The 19,950-nt window shown below is 36.2% G+C and overlaps 1 protein-coding gene across 1 annotated transcript in view; it reads left to right on the top strand.

Moving 5' to 3' along the window:
* Positions 1 to 19,950, top strand: part of LOC138702764 (uncharacterized) — a 485,562-nt gene that overhangs the window by 314,972 nt on the left and 150,640 nt on the right. Inside the window, exon 2 of the mRNA XM_069830064.1 lies at positions 18,032 to 18,167. Within this exon, the coding sequence (XP_069686165.1) occupies positions 18,032 to 18,167 (136 nt within the window). The remainder of the gene's footprint in view (positions 1 to 18,031; positions 18,168 to 19,950) is intronic.

The raw sequence follows: 19,950 nt of genomic DNA on the forward strand, positions 1-19,950 counted from the left end.
GAGCTAAGACAGCCCAGCTATTACAGAGGGGCGAGCAGAAGCAGGTGGGGGAAATCGGGATGCGACGTAGGCAAACGGACAGTACCTGTGCGAAAATATGATTCAATATTGAAAGCTCTTTCGTCACTGGAAAACGCGAACATATTTCTGGAACGTACTATACTCAGTAACTCAGTACTGCTTACTATCTGCGGTCTTGGTTCTGTGTGGAGTTGGAACTTCGTTAGTAGAAGGGGTGGGAGTGAAGTACATTCAAAAACTTAGGTACAATAAAAATTGAAGTAAAAATAAAATGATGTCCCTGTATATGAGAGTAATCATATTTCGTTTAAAACTTTCAGGCTATATTTTTGTTAAAAATTATCGATAGAAGTGTTTTCGATCATGAACATGAACAGTATGAAACGAAATAAGCTTAGATCTATTTGATACAAATGAATCAGTATATTCTTAGCTTAAACTGGAATAATAATGTAATGATATTCAAGATATGGGTTGCATACTTCTACAGTGGCTAGAATTCTTCACAATAAATAAGACACTTCTAATAAATATGGGTTCAAAAACCAATACCTACGAAGCTTCAAGAACTTTATTGTTATTGCTACAGCAAATGCTCGAGTGATTTTTGCATAGTTTTCAGCCATTCGTCTCAGAGAGAGAATCATGCTTTCATTCCAGAATTCCTGGATTCTTACAAATCTACTGACAGACATTCACATTCTGTTGGTGTAATGTCTCCAAGCGATTGATTGACCTTCAATGCTAGAGCGTTAAGTGCCGTCCTCCGAACTTAGCGTAAGATGTAAACACATCGCAATGAGATGTTTTGTTCTTCACATTCGACATATTGTAGCTTCACTCTACTAGCGGAAAAGTTATCTGTAACTTCGAAGATATTGCTTTATAGGGCTGTGCTCATTATGCTTTTATTTTTGGTAAATATTATACAGACGTGGACAAATTATTAGACTAAATTAATTATATGTGCAACGAAGCTGTATTTATCGGTAGAAACAAAAATTGTACTTTACACAGAAATAATGAACAGAAAATTGAGTCTTGAGGTTACTAATATTTTGTGAACATTCCCTTATTCTTTATTAACACGTTGATTTTGTCAGGGATGCTGGAAACCAAAGTTTGACGCTTTCTTTGAATATCAGCATTATTTAGCCAGATATCAGTCAGTGCCTAAATGAGTCCATGTTTTCTTGTAAGCCTCTTTTTGTTCACTTTCTTCTTCAGTATAGATCACAGATTTTCAATTTCGTTCATGTCCGGTCTTCTTGCAGGCCATGGGAGAATATCTTCTGCAGTATATAATTAAAACACCAATAGTACCAACATAGCCAGAAAAAATATACTTAACCATTGGAAAAATATACCAGAAGATGTAAACAATCATATTTACAACAATAGAGATTCTGTGAATTATACTGATAGTTGATATGACGAATTATATTATGTTTCCAAGAAAACGTTTTAGTCTAATAATTTGTCCACGTCTGTATAGAGTCAAACTTTAATGTTTTTTTAACATGGTGCAAAATCTTAGATTCTCAACAAAATATCCTACTTGCCATTTATTTTACGTAGGCAAAGCAATATTGTTTCCGATATAAATAAGAATTCTATATAAAACACAACAAAGTTAAAAAAAATGTGTTGTCAATTGCTTTGTACGTATTTTGTTTTTCAATTTTTAACTAAAAATGTCATTATTCTTACGCATTTATCACAAAAATTGTTACAAATCACACGACTTTAGGAATTTGATTCTTTAGAGCTTAATTATGCATCCTAATACACAGTTTTGAATAATTTACAAGAATGGTGTGATTTGTAACAATTGTTGTGATAAATACGTAAGAAAAATACAATTTGCAGTTAAAATTAAAAAAAAAAAGATCTCTACAAAGCAACTATGAACTTCACTACATACTTTTAGCTTCAGAATACTAGCTAATTAAAGAAATGATACTCCAGAATAGTTCATTCTTTATCTGTAATATTCTTTTATCCTTAAAACTAAAGAATAATGGTATTTTACTAACAATTTCAAATTAGTGTAACTCTGAAAATATTGAGATTAGGACACATGTTTATATGATACTTTTTGTTCCGAATGTTTTCGGTAATAAGCTCCGTAAGTGGCGGTAAATCCTCGTGAATCACCCTGTATATTGTGTCCCACGCCGTAACGTTATGCGCTGGTTCGAGTCCTCATGTGGAAGGAATTTTCTCATGAAATTTCGGCCAGTGTATGGGACCGGTATCCTCCCAGCATCGTGACGAATTTGGAGAGCTACGACAGGTAGCGATATCAGGTTCCGTGAGCCAATTATAATGACTGGGTGGACCATCATACTAACCACGAACTCGGGTCCGTGGTCGTTATAAGCCAGTGATCAGCCAACTAAGATACTGAGGTGACCGCGATTTGTTGTAATTGCTGCGATATCATCAATAAAAACGATGAGGAATTATATTTTTAAACACCGAGTGTAATTCTGTTCTGACACGTTTTAGAGCAAAGAACCCACTCCACTACTTCCTGAACCATGCATCAACGTTGTTGATCTATGGGCGTACAATTCCTCAAAAAGGATTCCCCAATGTGTACAAAATCGTGAGAGTGCACTGTGAAATGACACCATCAATATTCAGCTGAATTTTTCGCATTTATACATCGACGCCGCAGGGCATGAAGCGAGGTTATCCAACTAGAAAATACGGCGGCTCGTTAATGCCTTCAAACCTGCCCACAACAAGCAATAATTATCAGCAACGTCCTCGGTGGAATAATTTATAATTTCGATCACGGTCGGCGATGTAATGCAGTTCCGACCATAAGATGGATGAACACATTAGCGATTATATTGAGTCTTATCAAGAAGCGAGTCTCTTCCAATAGGTCGTTAATGTTGTAAGTTATTCATTAAAAATCCCCAAGAGCGCTAACAGAAACACTCAAGTTTTGTCTAGATGCATTGATATGAAGAAGAAGCTGCGTGTTAACAATAGAAGAAGATGGCATTTACTTTCTCTTATACGCATTGCTTCAAAAGTAACTTTTAATTAAAATTAAAATTGAATGAGGGGATTTTGAAGTAAAAATTCAGACATGTCAAGCATTGTGTTTAGAAAGGAATATTTTTAGGGAGTCATTCACCGTCTTGCACTCCAATATTTTTGTACGATGTCAACTTCTTGTAGCAATGTTGTTCATATTTTGAAGTGTTCCATGTTCATCTCTTCATTTGCATCACATAATACACAGGCGGATGTATGAGTAATTCCTATCTTGTGCAGTTGGCAATCATGACCTGTTATCAACTTGCATATCGCATCAGCAGATTTAGGCCTACGTGGTCCTTGGTGGAAATGTTAAATGTTATGTTTCATTTAACGACGCTCGCAACTGCAGAGGTTATATCAGCGTCGCCGGATGTGCCGGAATTTTGTCCCGCAGGAGTTCTTTTACATGCCAGTAAATCTACTGACATAAGCCTGTCGCATTTAAGCACACTTAAATTCCATCGACCTGGCCCGGGATCGAACCCACAACCTTGGGCATAGAAGGCCAGCGCTATACCACCTCGCCAACCAAGTCGATTATCTCGGGGTTAGTCAAAATCTCCCAGGTCTCATCTTTTCCTCCATCCGAATTTTGTTGTTTATGGGCAGATCTGAATATTCTATTTTGATTAATTCTTTTACAGGATAAAATGTAAGTCCATTATTAGATGGTTGTAAGATTTCAGTGCCTTTTCTAGTCAAAAAATCTGCTGTTTCATTTCCCTTTACATTACGATGGGAAGAAATCCACTGTAAATTGTTTTCTGCTTTTTTTTTTTTGTTAGATAATAGATCATTTTCTTACAAACAAAATATTTCTGTAACTATTGCTGTGCGAGTTATGGTATGAAAATTGTTATTTATAAAACAAGAATACAAATAGACACATTTTTGCACGCGTGAGAGGCTTTTTAAACACAAGTGCAGTAATGAGTCGCTTTGTTTTGTTGCATACATAATTTTTTCACTACCAAGTATTTTGAATAAACATTAGGTATGAATTTTTCAGTTCCTGTGAAATTTAAAAATACTAAACTATGAATAATTATTGCGTTGCTAAGACAGTAAGTAAATACCAAAAAATCATTAGTCGTCATCGACTGCTGGAAGAAACATTTCAAGAGATATGAAGAATTTGAATGTTCGACAAATAAGACAACATCTGAAGGAGAACGAATATAATGAGTTGTATTCATACTCTCATAAAGAAAAAGGTGTTGAATTATTTTCAGAAGTACCACCTGCCAATGCTTGGATTATTAAAAAGCAAGGTCTTTTCAGTTCAGAGTGGGGAGATATGATAAAAATGACAGCCATGGTAGCGCCAGTTCGAGCTCTTCCAGGACGTTCCACAGGCACATTCCACTGCAGACACTGTAGTGAGCTTGAATCCTTACTTCATGTGCTTGGGAAGTGTCCTCAGGGAGAAATCTTAAGAATAAAACGACATAACATCATTCGTTCCCTTCTTGTTGCTGCTCTCCGAAACAAAGGTTTGGAAGTTTATGAAGAAGTTCATTGTTTGGCTGATCAAGATAGCGTACGGAGGATTGAAATCATCGCCATCAATAGGAAAAAATCTGTAGCAGAGATCATCAGCCCTACAATACGCTTTGAACAGTCCAAAGCACAACCTATGGATATTGATAAAGAGAAAAAAGAAACATACGAATCAACAATACCATACTTCCGTAACAAATACAACGTCCAAAGTATCACAGTGACAGGTCTGCTGTTGGAGGCCCGAGAAACAGTCCCTAAATTGTTTGTGACGTGGAAAGGGAAATATAAATTAGGCAAAGATATTCAAGACGAAATTGTGCAAAACATAATTAAATACTCAGTTGTCATCTTTAAAATCATCTGTATGGTAAACACTCCAGATAATTCTTTAATTATATATTTGTGATTGAAAATCTGTATTTTATCTTAAATTTTTATCTATCTATCTATCTATCTATCTATCTATCTATCTATCTATCTATCTATCTATCTATCTATCTATCTATCTATCTATCTATCTATCTATCTATCTATCTATCTATCTATCTATCTATCTATCTATCTATCTATCTATCTATCTATCTATCTATCTATCTATCTATCTATCTATCTATCTATCTATCTATCTATCTATCTATCTATCTATCTATCTATCTATCTATCTATCTATCTATCTATCTATCTATCTATCTATCTATCTATCTATCTATCTATCTATCTATCTATCTATCTATCTATCTATCTATCTATCTATCTAATCTATCTATCTATCTATCAATCTATCTATCTATCTATCTATCTAATCTATCTATCTATCTATCAATCTATCTATCTATCTATCTATCTATCTATCTATCTATCTATCTATCTATCTATCTATCTATCTATCTATCTATCTATCTATCTATCTATCTATCTATCTATCTATCTATCTATCTATCTATCTATCTATCTATCTATCTATCTATCTATCTATCTATCTATCTATCTATCTATCTATCTATCTATCTATCTATCTATCTATCTTATCTATCTATCTATCTATCTATCTATCTATCTATCTATCTATCTATCTATCTATCTATCTATCTATCTATCTATCTATCTATCTATTTATCTGTCTGTCTATCCTATCTATCTATCTATCTATCTATCTATCTATCTATCTATCTATCTATCTATCTATCTATCTATCTACCTATCTATCTATCTATCTATCTATCTATCTATCTATCTATCTATCTATCTATACTTTTTTTCATGTGCCCAATCACATACAACCATTATTGTAAATTGTGTGTTATTCTGTGTCTATAGGCAAGCCTTGGAAGGTCAGATAGTGAAAATAAAATAAAATTTGGGACATTCGCTAATAACTTTTGTCATGAATGTTGGCAGCTTCTTCAAAGGCAAACGATGCTGCCAGCATAGCAGCTAGAAAGTAACTGCTAGTTGTACTATTTTTCAGTTCCGAAATTTTAAACAAAGTTGGCAAAAGAAAATTCAACCTGGCAACTAGAAAATCACTATAATCCACTAGCATGTGTAGTAATAGGGGGGAAATTGTTAGGTTTGTCCCTTATGGTATAAAGTAAGAAGATTCGGCCTGTAGAGATGAAGATCGCTCAAATGGCATTACAGTTAAATACAAGTACGTAGCTGGTCATAACAAATAGAGAAGTCTGTGTGCCATGGTTCTCTGCCGACAGAGTGACGCGCGTCTTCCCCTTCGCTGCGCGACATGAAACGGCTCTTTTTCTTTTTTTGCCCGAGCCGTGAGCCATCGGCCCTGCGGCTGCGCAGCCTCAATCAGCCTGCGGTGCCTGATTTATATGTTTCACGTAAAAACACTGCAGTCATTAACGGGCATTAGTGTTAAGTCCACAACTTCGGTGCGGGGGCAGGCGTAATTTCAAATACAGGGTGTTTCTAAAAAATCACAATCACGGAAAATCACTGTGCCGGGTTGACGTTCAATGTTGTGCCGGTGAAGACTTAGCGTGTTCCTGAAAATATTGTATAGTATCAGGGGCATCATTTAAGTTTTTCTTTGCGAGGGAGGGGGCAACATTTTTTGGGGAAGATCTTATAAATACATCGCGTAGCATACTTTCTCCATATTTCCTTTGAAATGAACTATTTTTCCATATCTTAAACTGGGTAAATTTGACAATAAAACAAAATTTATTTAAAACATATCAGATAAGGATATACTGAACATATTTTTAAAGTTCATTTCTTATGCATTTGTTTATTATTTTAGGTCACAAATATGACATAATGATATATTTTTCTTACTTTATGGTCAGGTTTACTGAACTTTACTGTATATCTTTAATTTATAAACTTAGGCCTAGTTTTTAACTTCTTATCCTTTTCACTCGATGCGTAATTTAGATTTACTTGTTTATGTGATGTAGGTACAACAAATGGACACACACAATTTTATGATAAATAAATTTTAATTTTAGTTAACAAGAAATGTACTTTTATTCACAATAAGTAACAACAGCAACAGGTCCACACCTGTGGAGTAACGGTCAGCGCGTCTGGCTGTGAAACCAGGTGGCCCGGGTTCGAATCCCGGTCAGGGCAAGTTACCTGGTTGAGGCTTTTTCCGGGGTTTTCCCTCAACCCAATACGAGCAAATGCTGGGTAACTTTCGGTGCTGGACCCCGGACTCATTTCACCGGCATTATCACTTTCATATCATTCAGACGCTAAATGACCTATATGTTGATACAGCGTCGTAAAATAACCCAATAAAATAAGAAAAAACAACAACAGATATAGCAAAGAGTAAAGTCTTGGTTTCTTTTGGGAAAAGTGATTAAGTAGCTCGTCTTTTTTTATTTCTTAATCGTTTAAAAAACAATGGACTATTTTAATATATAAAGTACAGATGTCACATCTTTTCTCCAGTAGTGGACCTACTAATCAATTATTATTTTACCATCTTAAATGGCGCCTCTGCATAGGATATTCTTCTGTTAAATAAATTGGCCATAACATTAAATAAATAACAATACAATTAAAAAGCCTCTGATTGAGGTTCTGGCTAATATGTAGGCTACATCTATTATCAGGCAATACATCTCGCTTGACGATATGTGTAGGAGGAAGAACAATTGTTTGTATGCATCTGAAATCTGACTAATGTAATAGGATGTAGCTTTTCGGCGATGTATGCAATGGAGGGGGAAAGGAACTGGCCATCCTACTCCATTATCTCCTGGCCTAGTTGTTTCATAAGTGGTGCCTTGTTAGTATCTCTTGTGAGGTTCAGATCTGTCTTCGGACAGTTGACTAAACAACAACAATAACAATAAGTCACCCCAGTTTTACATTAAACTCTGGAATACAAAAATAATTTTCTTTCACTTGTTAAACGGACTCTATGAGAATGTCTTCCAAGAATAATGAAATATTTCCAAGTTATAGGATTAAGGCGGCAAGGAGTCCACCGGTGTGGAGTGACAGTTAGAATATCTGACCGTGAAACGAGCGGGCTCGGATTCAAATCTTAGTTGCGACAAGTTCCCTGGTTGAGATTTTATCCGTAGTTTTCCCTCAACCCATTAAGATCAAATGCTGGGTAACTTTCGGTGCTGGACCATAGACTCACTAGCACCTTCATGTCATTCAGACGCTAGATAATCATAGCAGTTGATAAAGTGCCGTAAAATAACCAGTTACAAAAAAATACGCCAAGGAAAAGCCCTGGAACGTCTATAAAACATTGAGCCCGAAACGGATCAACCAATGCAATAATAGTTCAAATACATGTATAGCGGTACGATGATGATGGTGGTGGTGGTGGTGGTGGTGGTGGTGGTGGTGGTGGTGGTGGTGGTGGTGGTGGTGTAAAGATAATATGGAGAGGTGGCCAAATTATTTAAAAATGTAAAAATTCGTATGTGGAGGGATCTTTAGATAAATTGTTTTTTTATAAAAACACAGAAATGACTCATAAAATGTAATTTTGCTCTCATTTTGCAGAAACATACACATTTCGCATTTTATCGAGGATTAAAAACTACGCTAATATAATTAAAATGCTTTTAAACATGAAATTAGTTATTCTCACAGAATTTGGGAGCATTTCGCACTTATGTTAATTGCGAAAATCTATTGTCTCTAATCATAACACCAGTAGCGGCACCACAAATACCATGGCCATAATTAAAATAATTGCAGTTATTACCCTCGTAGCAACAGATGTCGTCATTCATCAACATCATCACCTTCACAGTCATCATTACTATCATCACTATCAACAATACCGTAATTAAAATCGTCACCACTACCATCATCACTTCCAGACATGACCATAACTATCACCACAGTCATCAACACCATCACATCACATTCATAAACATCATCATCACCATTGTCGCTCAAGAATGGGACTCATTGATATTTGCTCATTTTTGTGATAATTTTAAACAACAAATAGGCTAGGGCAGTCTCGGCTAATTTCGTGATACTAAGGTTTTAGTGCAAAAATAAGGTTCAACTTAAAAAAAATAGTGTATTTAATGTACGTACATTATTAGGTTTCAGGAAGTTACATGTCAGCATTTTTATCTCAAATGAATTTATACAGTAATTGAAGCGTCGCGTCGCCTGGAACAACGTTGTAAGTTACAAAATTTTCATTCGGCGTGTTTCCGTGTAATAATGTTGTAATATGTCATGTTACCTTGCTATACTCTTTGGCTTGCAACTGTCCATCAATGCAGTACGTGAAATTTGTCCACTCAAAAGTTTGCTACCCTATAAGAACAACGTTGTACGTGTACACATTTTTGCAGCTCCTGTAAATTTTACCAAATGTAACTTATAACGTTGTTCCAGCCGACGCTTCAATTACCAACAAGCCATACAAATAAAGAAAAACATTTAGCATTGTAGAAGGGTTGGTATAATTCTGTGACAGTACAAGGATATTTTCATGATAGTCCTTAAATTCAAAATATTTAGTCATATTCGGTCAAATTTTAAATTCCTCAGTTAGATTCATACTACAACCCAAACAATTAAAGTTCTTTCTGTATTCTGAAAGGTATTGATATGTAGCATGAGACCACTGACCCACAACCGACACAATGAATCCATCTTTCACCATACATGTCGTTTTCGAAATTTTCTCAGCAAGATCCCCACAAAAATCATTAGGATTATCACTCGGCGTTTCTTTGAGCACAGATATTCTTTATTTGATTCCTGAAGATGATGCTGTTTCGTTGTTAACCTCTTTTAACTCACAAGCAAACATTCTGATGGGGGCAGATAAAAAAATTAAATTTTTTTCTTTCACCATGTTAATAATGTCAAAAGAAGTGCTTATACAAATTTTGGCCACTCGACCACAATTATGAGGGCCATAAAAAATAAGATCGCCAGGGACCATTAACAGAAAGAAAACACGATTTCATTAGAAAAAATTATAATTATTGGAACAAACACAGCAATTGTTGAGCTATTTTTCAACATATTCCCCAACAGAACTGAGACATTTGTCATATCATGGAATCGACAGAGAGGTGCACACGGCTGTCAAACGCTGGTTCCGATCCCAGGCGGCTGACTTCTAAGACACAAGGATACAACAATTGATCCCATGGTATGATAAATGTCCCAATTCCAGTGGGTGATATGTTGACAAATAACGCAAAAATTGTTGTGTCTGTTTCAATAAATCTTTCCATGCAATTGTGTTTTTTCCTGTAAACGGCCCCAGGGAAAATTACTTTCTGGAGGGCCTCGTAATTACGGTCGAGTGACCAAAATTTGTATAAACACTTGTTTTTACATTATTAGCATAGTGGAAGAAAAAAAATTAATCTTTTTATCTGCCCCCATCAGAATATTTGCTTGTCAGCTGAAAGGTTGGAAATGCCTTTCTCCTTGACTGCTGCTTTGATACCTTCTCGTCCTCTATATTACTATGTACATCTTCTGTCGTTTATACTATATCATCAGAATTACATTTGTGGCTGGTATAATTTCATTATAAATTTAAATAAAAATATCACGAAATTAGCCGTGTCACGAAATTAGCCGAGTTTGCTCTATGAAATTCGGCACCCGGTTATATATTCAACACGGTACAAGGCTACGGTTCAACACAGATGACATAGCACAAACAAAACAATGTGGAAAACGTATTATATGTCTTTCACGAAATATGCAAACACACAAAAACACATCCAAATGAAATTCTCAACACACAACTCAATTTCAGAACATTCACATCTTTGACTCCACATTCCACTACACAAACACTACAGGAAACAAAACAAAAGGCGCCAAGACCAGCAACAACCAGTTCTGATGATGGCCAATAGCAGGCCGAAACATGTTAACAAGGTAACATAAAATTTAACACGTGAAAGACATATAATACGTTTTCAAAATTGATATAGTGTTAAGAGTTGTGTAATCAAGATGTATAAAAACAATGTGCTTGTGAAAGAGAGATAAATTTCCAATTCTTCACCTGAAATCGAGCCCAGATCTGCTCGATTTTTAGCCAAATATACTGCTTCAGCCACCGTGTAGATTTCATTAAATTAAGTGAATAAGGATATTTCCATAATTACATCTACCGAAGCTAAATATAAATACCGGTACACACCTAATTTTTTAATTAAAAGATTGATTTTTTTCGACTCTGGCACAAATTTAACTAACAATGCTTGTGATACTAGAACACAGAAATAGACTCGACTTTTAAGACATATTTTGTATGATATTAAATGCTATAGTTTGACACATAGGCCCTAATTCCTTCACGAAAAATTACATTAGACGTCCGTTCCTGATTTGTAAGTCCACTGGCTTTCTACTCATATACTGACCGTTCTGATTAAAGTGCTAAAGTGCACAGGTAGGGTGTAAATCAGAAAGCGCTGGGAATTCGCAGCTGAACGCTATTAATTGTGATTTACAGCGGCAAGAGGCTCCGTCACCTCGTCTCGTTCCCATCAACCTCAGCTCTCGGCGATGCGCTTATCAAATACGCTTCTACACCAGCACCTCAGTTCTAGGTGCCTTCTCTGTGCGTGAGCACCCTGGAAATTGAAAAAACTAGTCCATCTAGTCCGAGAGAGAGCGATAGAATGGATCGATAGAGAGAGATCCGGTATAAAGAGAGAAAAAACTGAACCAACTAGACCGAGAGACAAGATTAACTACGATGAGAGAGAGACTGGACCGACTAAGCTGAGAGAGAAAGAGAGTGTGAGATTGGACCAATTTGGTTGAGACAGATTGGACTAATTGTTTGAAACACTGGACCGATTAGGCTGAGAGAGAGAGGATCAACTAGCTGAGAGAGATAAACTGGACCAACCAGCAGAGAGACAAACTGGACTAACTACCTGAGACTGAGACTAGACCAAAGAACTGAGAGAGACGGAACAAATAGCTAAGAGAGACTGGACCAACTAACTGAGAGAGAAAGAGAGTGTGAGATTGGATCAATTTGGTTGGGACAGACTTGACTAATTATTTGAAACACTGGACCGATTAGGCTGAGAGAGACTGGATCAACTAGCTGAGAGAGATAAACTGGACTAACCAGCAGAGAGACAAACTGGACTAACTACCTGAGACTGAGACTAGACCAAAGAACTGAGAGAGACGGACCAAATAGCTAAAAGAGACTGGACCAACTAACTGAGAGAGAAAGAGAGTATGAGATTGGACCAATTTGGTTGAGACAGACTGGACTAATTACCTGAGACACTGGACCGATTAGGCTGAGAGAGACTGGCTCAACTATCTGAGAGAGATAAACTGAACCAACCAGCAGAGAGACAAACTGGACTAATTACCTGTGACTGAGACTAGACCAAAGAACTGAGAGAGACGGACCAACTAGCTAAGAGAGACTGGACCAACTAACTGAGATAGAGAGAGAGAGAGGGATAGGATCAACCAGCTTAGAGACTGAACCAACTAGCTGAGAGAAAGACTAGACTAATTAGACAGAGAGACGACCAACTAGCTGAGAGTGATTGGAACGATAAGGCTAAGGGAGAGACTGGACCAACTACCTGGGAAAGAGAGATTAAACCAACTAGCTAAGAGAGACTGAACCAGTTAGATGAGAGAGAAGGAGACTGAACTAAAGCTAAGAGATAGGGAGACTGGATCAACTACTAGCTGAGCGAGACAGACTGAACAGACTAGTCTGATATGAGAAGAGAGAGAGAGAGAGAGATTGAACGGGCTAGAGATGAAAAGAGAGATTGGAGTGACTAGTCTGGGAAACTGTATCAAGTAGCTGAGAGAGATAAAATTAACTGAATAGGCTGAGAGCAAGAAACGCGACTGAATAAGATGAGAGAGAGACGGGTTCGATTTTGCTGAGAGACTATAGAAACTAGCTGAGAGAGAGAAATTGGATCAACTAGCTGAGGGAAAGGCACTGAACCAACTATCTGATAAAGACTGAACATATTATCTGACATATATATATATATATATATATATATATATATATATATATATATATATATATATCTTTGTCTCCTCATATGATCCATATATCTTAATGTCGTCTATCATCTGATATCTTTTTCTGCCCGAACTAACATTCTATGTATATTGGTTTAATTTTGCTACATAGTTTGTATCTCATTGTTTAATTAATATGTTTTTATTGAATTACCGGCTTCTGTTTTTATGTGATTCGTATTTGATTCTAACAACTTTAATATGTATTTCACTATGTTTATTTTTATTTTATGAGGTAAATTTTATGTAACTACCTCTTTTCATCTCATTATGTACCTAAATTGTATCAGTATGTAATTACTTAATTCCGATCCAGTTTTATGTTCAACTGTGTAAGCAAGTTTTAATCCTGGTTGAGTGTAAGAGAAGGCCTTACGGCCTTAACTCTGCCAGGTTAAATAAAGTCATTATTATTATTATTATTATTATTATTATTATTATTATTATTATTATTATTATTATTATAGTATTTTACTGTTTAATTCTTAAGAAACTCTTGTATACACGTAACTGTTATCGAATTCAATTTGTTGTGATCTTTATAACTTGTAAGTTCATTCATTTATGTCTGTATAGGCCTTTTTTGCTGGTTAAGTGGAAGAGGTCTTACGGCCTTAACTGTTCTAACTTAAATCAATAATAGTAATTATTATTATTATTATTATTATTATTATTATTATTATTATTATTATTATTATTACTATTTTAAGAATATAAGTTACAATTTCTACTCTACAGTAAGTGTGAAAAATAGAGTGCTTTAATTATTTTAAAAAATAAATAAATAAGTAAATCAATCAATCAATCAAGATAACAAACAAGCAAATAAATAAATATCATAAAGTAATTTTCATTGCCTTGTTACTGAACAAGTCCAGCGTCGTGGAGTCATGGTCTATTCTAAGGCATCATGCCTAAAGGCTCGCTTTACTCAATGAGCGCTGGTTCGAGTCCTCATAAGGAAAGAATATTCTCAAGAAATTTCGGCAAGAGTATGGCGGTGATGAATTTGGGGAGTTAAGATTGGTATCGAAATTCGATTTCGTAAACCAGCTATAACAGTTGGGGTGGGTATCATCGTTTTAACCACACGTTATCCTCATTCTAGCTGGATAACCGTTCACCTCTGCTGAGGCATGTGGAGGTGAGGCCAGCAGTTGGTTGGTCGGTCTTGGCCATTCATGGGCTGTAGCGCCACGGTTTAATTTATTATTACGTGCCATTGAATACGGTTAATACCGCATACGAGAAGCTGGAAAGACAGAAGTCCTAGTAGGCCTACAGTACAGAAATAACGTATACATTTATTTAGTTACACTTCTTGAGCATGCAGTAGTCAATGAGTTATATCAATTGAAGTTCTGGATTTAAGAAATTTCTGTCTGATTATGCGAACGATTTAATTATTAGTAGGGTCTAGTCAATTCCGTAACGTTATATAGACTCAATTTCTATTCATAAAGCAATTACGATGCCACGTAACTACTGCCTCTACTCACATAATGCCATAATCTCTCTTCTCATTAGTAAATAAGGCCTGACAATGTGATATGACTTCTTGAAATGTGCATAGGATTCGACGTGTTGTATGATGTTCCCCTTCTATAAATTATCTCTTCTTTGTAGTATTCATATACGCGCATGTATCCATTAAGATCATTGTGAGGTTTATCAAGGCATATCTAAAGAACGAAGTTACCATTAACAAAATTCGCAAAGATGAATGTTAAAATATGACCATACATAACCTATAATAATCGGCAGGAAGCGTTTACATAGGTCTACTTCTTTTCAAGGTGCGTTCATATTCGTACTTAAAAAGATAACATGGATCTGATGGTGTTGGTGGTGGTGGTGGTGGTGATGGTGGTGGTGATGGTGGTGGTGGTGGTGGTGGTGTTAGAGATAATAGTAAGGTGAGGGAAGACATAACGATGTTTTTGCAAATATTTTCAAGTAAAGGCAGTTGATCACACTAAATTTTTTTCGCAATACAGCAAACATTTCTCGATCTAACTGATAAATTAAAATCTTCTAAATATGTCTAAAATATAAACAATACCACGTTTCTACGACTACCTTCAGACAGGAAAAGCAAAAGTCACTTATATTGTAACCTTAGCTATAAAACGGCGTGTGAAAATTCACATCTGAGATAACTGTGAATAAAAATTGAAGTTCGAATTTTGCGTAGGGAGTTTAAATCTTTCTGATTACAATTATTGTTAATTTTCCATTACAATTTACAGAAAATTGTTCTTCACTCGGTACATGTGAACGCCATAACAAATTAACGCCACAATTTTATTATTAATTTTGTATTTTGTGCGATTATGTGAAGGAAACAAAAATACTTTCATTACTAAAAAAATATTTATTGTTTGCTTTTTTATATCCTATAATTTAGTATGAACAACTGAGTTCTGTAATTGTAAATGCATAATCTTTTCCCAGGAGAAATTAGATATCCTACTTCATATCTGCTGAATGATGCAATTTGAAGATTTAACTGTTTCAGTGTGTTACGTTTATCAAATGTGTGGGGATTCTGGCTCCAAATCCGTGTTTACATGATAAAACACAGCATTTCCATAAAGATTACAGATTCCTATAAGAGCGCCTATATGAAAACTCCATTAGAGTAATGGACAACACCAGCATGTTTTGCTGCGCAGAACATGTTCAGCCGGTAATGAAACATTTCCTGTGAAGGGTATTTCTTCATTAGCGAATTATAGAAAAACATACAAGTTTCCTTTAAAAGAAAAAGCTACAGAATATTTACGAAATCCCTTTGATAGCGTAAATACGCCTTTTTTCTTGGTATGTAATTTCTAGATTAGGTTAGAACGGATTTAAGCGTTAAATAAATACTATGGCAGGCAGGATTAGTACACCTATCCAATATTTCGATAATGGAGAATAAAAAAAGAAGGGAAATGAGAAGGGAAACAATTAAAAGGTACGCGATCGTGTGTCCTTGAAGGGGAATTTGATACTGACAGGAAGTTTATCTGAGTACCAAGGCTGTTGGTTACTTGTCTCACTCTGAATTATACCGTTTCCATTTCAGATATTTAACGATGAAATCTTTCCCCATGCTCGTCGCTTACCGCTCCAAAATTTGGGAGGAAAGAAATCCAAATGAGAATGTAAAAAGTGTATTCTGAGAGATATATTACACTCCATTTTGTCATATGCACTTAACATGGTTTCCACAACACGTTCTATGTAATTCTCTGCCTCAGAATTTCCAAGGAAATTTGAGCAAGGGTCTTTGAAAGCGCGCCATGCCATTCTTTCTGTAATGGAAAGTTTTATCTCAAACAAAGGGTCAGCCGTAACTTTGTGAATTTGTGGACCGATGATAATGCCTCTTTTAATTTGTCTTCACTCAAACTGGTAAACTTTCCCTATGAATACTGAAAACCACACCCTTGTTTGTTCATTGCATAGACCTCACTTTGAACTGTTATGAAATTTACTTAATAGAAGGGACAAATATCTGTTTATTTATTTGAAGTACAAAAGAACATGCCAACAACCATAAAAACCGAAAATAAGTCATAAACTCATAAAATACAGTAGCTTTTCTTTTGGTTTATACACCAAACCCGCGCCAGATGTTTCCTGGGCAGCGCTTATCGAAAAGTGAAATCATAGTATATCTTAAAAACCTTACGATATACCAAGAAAAGAATGCATTTTCGGATTCAGTGCACATCAAACCATAAGAGACACATTGTTTTAAGTCGGAGCAAAATTCTTGTTGTTCAGTGTAATTAGAATGAGACACTTTTTAAGGATTTATTATCAACTACTATTAAATTTAAATTTAAATCAAAATTCAAATTTAAATTTAAAAATCACATTCTAGTTCATGGAATTGCGTGTTGAACACCTGTCAGGTTGCGCAACTTCGCCTTAACCCATGACATATAGTAAATATTGTAACTATGCTGTTGTAAAATTGACAATTAATATGTAATGTATTTATTATTATTATTATTATTATTATTATCACCATTGCTATCTCTGTTTTCTTTCTTTTTTCTTGTATTAGCTCGATGAGAGCTCTATAGTGTTCTCTTTTGACTCTGTTGACCCTCTATAGGGCTTTAAATTAATTTGTATTATTTTCATCAGTGTTTGTATTTTTTTTTGTATTTATATGTGCTATCTGGTAGCATGGAAGAGAAGGCCTTATGGCCTTAACCTCTTCCCTTATTATCCCGAGTTAACTCGGGTTGCTAACATGTGTCAAAATTTATTAACCCGAGTTAACTCGTTTGAGTCCCATTGTCTACTTCATAGTGATTTTTTAAGTATGTAAGAAAATTAGTGATGTACAGTGATTCTGCAATATTAAATGACCTCTTTACGAAAATAAAAAAATATGACACTTTTTTTCACAAAACTGGTAAAATAAATAGTAAGGAAAGAGGTTAATCCTGTCAGATTAAATAAATAAATAAATAATAAATGTAAATATGTATTAAACGGAAAATAATAAGCTATAGCGATGTTTAGGCCCACCTTGAATTAATCTTGCTTTGTAGACTCCAAATTCCCTATCCCAAAATGTTCAGTAGAACGTCCCCCATTTCCTATTTAATTTTGCACGCTTTTACTGAATCACCCGGTATTATACTATGTTGTCTAAAGTCTTACCTTTACACTCCGATCAAGAGTTTTCCCTCAGTACACTCCCCCCCCCCGATATATACTCTCAGGTTTAATGTAGTAAGTGACGATTAGAGCGTGGGATTGATTTAGTCCACCTGCATGCAAGCCTGTCGTTGTGAATCAGATCAGGGCAGAGAGTGGTTGTGCTTCGTCAGATTCAGACGAGTAGGCCTACATCCCTGTGCACTCATGAAGTCATGTCATGTCTATTCAAAACGTCGCTGTTCTCTTGCAGCAGGGGAAATCGAATGCGACGCAGCTGACTCTGCGACACGTGCAGTTGTCGCTGTCAGGCCGCTACAGCTGCGAGGTGTCCGCCGACGCCCCGTCCTTCCACACGGCGCTGGTCTCCGGAGACATGGACGTCGTGGGTAAGTTCCTCACGCACTGCTGACCAGCGCTGCTCACACTATTAAGTCAAATGCATGGTTTTCTCTATCACATCATAAATAGGATAAGATCGTCTTCGGAGGTCTAAAGGTAAGCGTTCACTACATCGTATCGCTCTCCTCGTACGAATCGCACGCAACGGATATTTTAAGTGCAGTGCGTTCACTGTAACGGATCTACCTCATCGCCTCATCGGATTCCCCTATCAGCTGTTTAAAACATGACGTCGTACGATATTGACATTACTGAAAACAGAGGAGTTGAGGTTAGGTCTATTAATTACGTCTGTTAGCGAATAAGAATTTGTAATTGCTTCATTGCGTCTTAATTGAAGAGGAAGAAACGAAAGAAATATTGGTTACATAATATATATATATATATGTAACCAACGACTTGATTACTTACTGTAATGGGAACGCCTCAAATTATATAATTATTTGCAATTTTCTACACGCGAAATAAGTTTTCCGTCTGCCATTTTGGCGCGACACTGAACTTGGCACAACATAATAGTAACAGTTGACCAATTAAAATCGATTTATTAAAGAAGGCCATGATCGCACGCATCGCAAAAGTTGCCCATCCGAGAAACGTGGACGGATTTGCCGATAGGCGATGCGTCCGATACGATGTAGTGAACGCGGTTACATAACAATTACAGCAAAGGTAGTCTTTTTCCGATCCGTGCGATTTGTCCGATGAGTGCGATACGATGTAGTGAACGCGTACCTTAACTGTTAAGTTATCATGCTTGTCATTGGAACCGAGCTTCGTGGGTTCAAACCCCGCCGAGAGCGGCGGATTTTGACGTAGAACTACATTTTCTTCTTACTAGGTAAGGGAGGAATAACTTAGAAATTGACTGTCAAATAAAAATGCAACTACATCCTTCAGCTATAAGGGAATACAAGGAGAACAAAGAGAAAACAAAGAGAACATGAGAACACAGGAATAACAAGGGGAATACAAAGGTAACAAGAGGATTACAAAGAGATCAATAACAATACAAGGGGAAGACGAAGAAAGACAAGAAGAACAAGGGGAAGACAAGAAGAACAAGTAGAATACAAAGATAACTAGTAGAAAACAAGGAGAAATTCAGGGAAAAAAAGGTTTTTTTTTTTTAATTTGGTTATTTAACGACGCTGTAACAACTACGAGGTTACTTAACGTCGATGGAATTGGTGATAGAGAGATGATATTTTGGCCAGATTAGGCCGAGGATTCGCCAGAGATTACCTGACATTTGGGGAAAACCTCGGAAAAAGCCCAACCAGGTAATCAGCCCAAGCGGGAATCGAACCCGCGCCCGAATGCAACTCCGGATCGGCAGGCAAGCGTCTTAGCCGACAGAGCTACGCCGGTGGCGAGAACAAGGTAAAGACAAGGAAAACAAGAGGAAGACAACGAGAACAAAGAAAATACAAGAACAAGGAGAATACAAAGAGGACAAGGGGAATACAAAGAAAATAATGGATTATAAGAAGAATAAGGGGAATATAAGAAGAACAAGAGAATACAAGGAGGACAATGGGAAAAGGAGAAAACAAGGGGACTACAAAGAGAATAGGGGAACGTAAGGAGAACAAGGGGAAGAATAGGAGAACAACGTGATTAGAAAGAAAACAATGAGAATGCAAGGACAGCAAAGGGAATATAAAGAGAACAAGGGGAAGATGACAAAAGTGGGACTACAGAGACAACAAAGGTATTACGAGAAGAACCAGGGGAACAAGGGAAGTACAAAGAGAACAAGAAAAATGC

The sequence above is a fragment of the Periplaneta americana genome, chromosome 7, assembly GCF_040183065.1.
Source record: "Periplaneta americana isolate PAMFEO1 chromosome 7, P.americana_PAMFEO1_priV1, whole genome shotgun sequence".
Lineage (NCBI taxonomy): Eukaryota > Metazoa > Arthropoda > Insecta > Blattodea > Blattidae > Periplaneta > Periplaneta americana.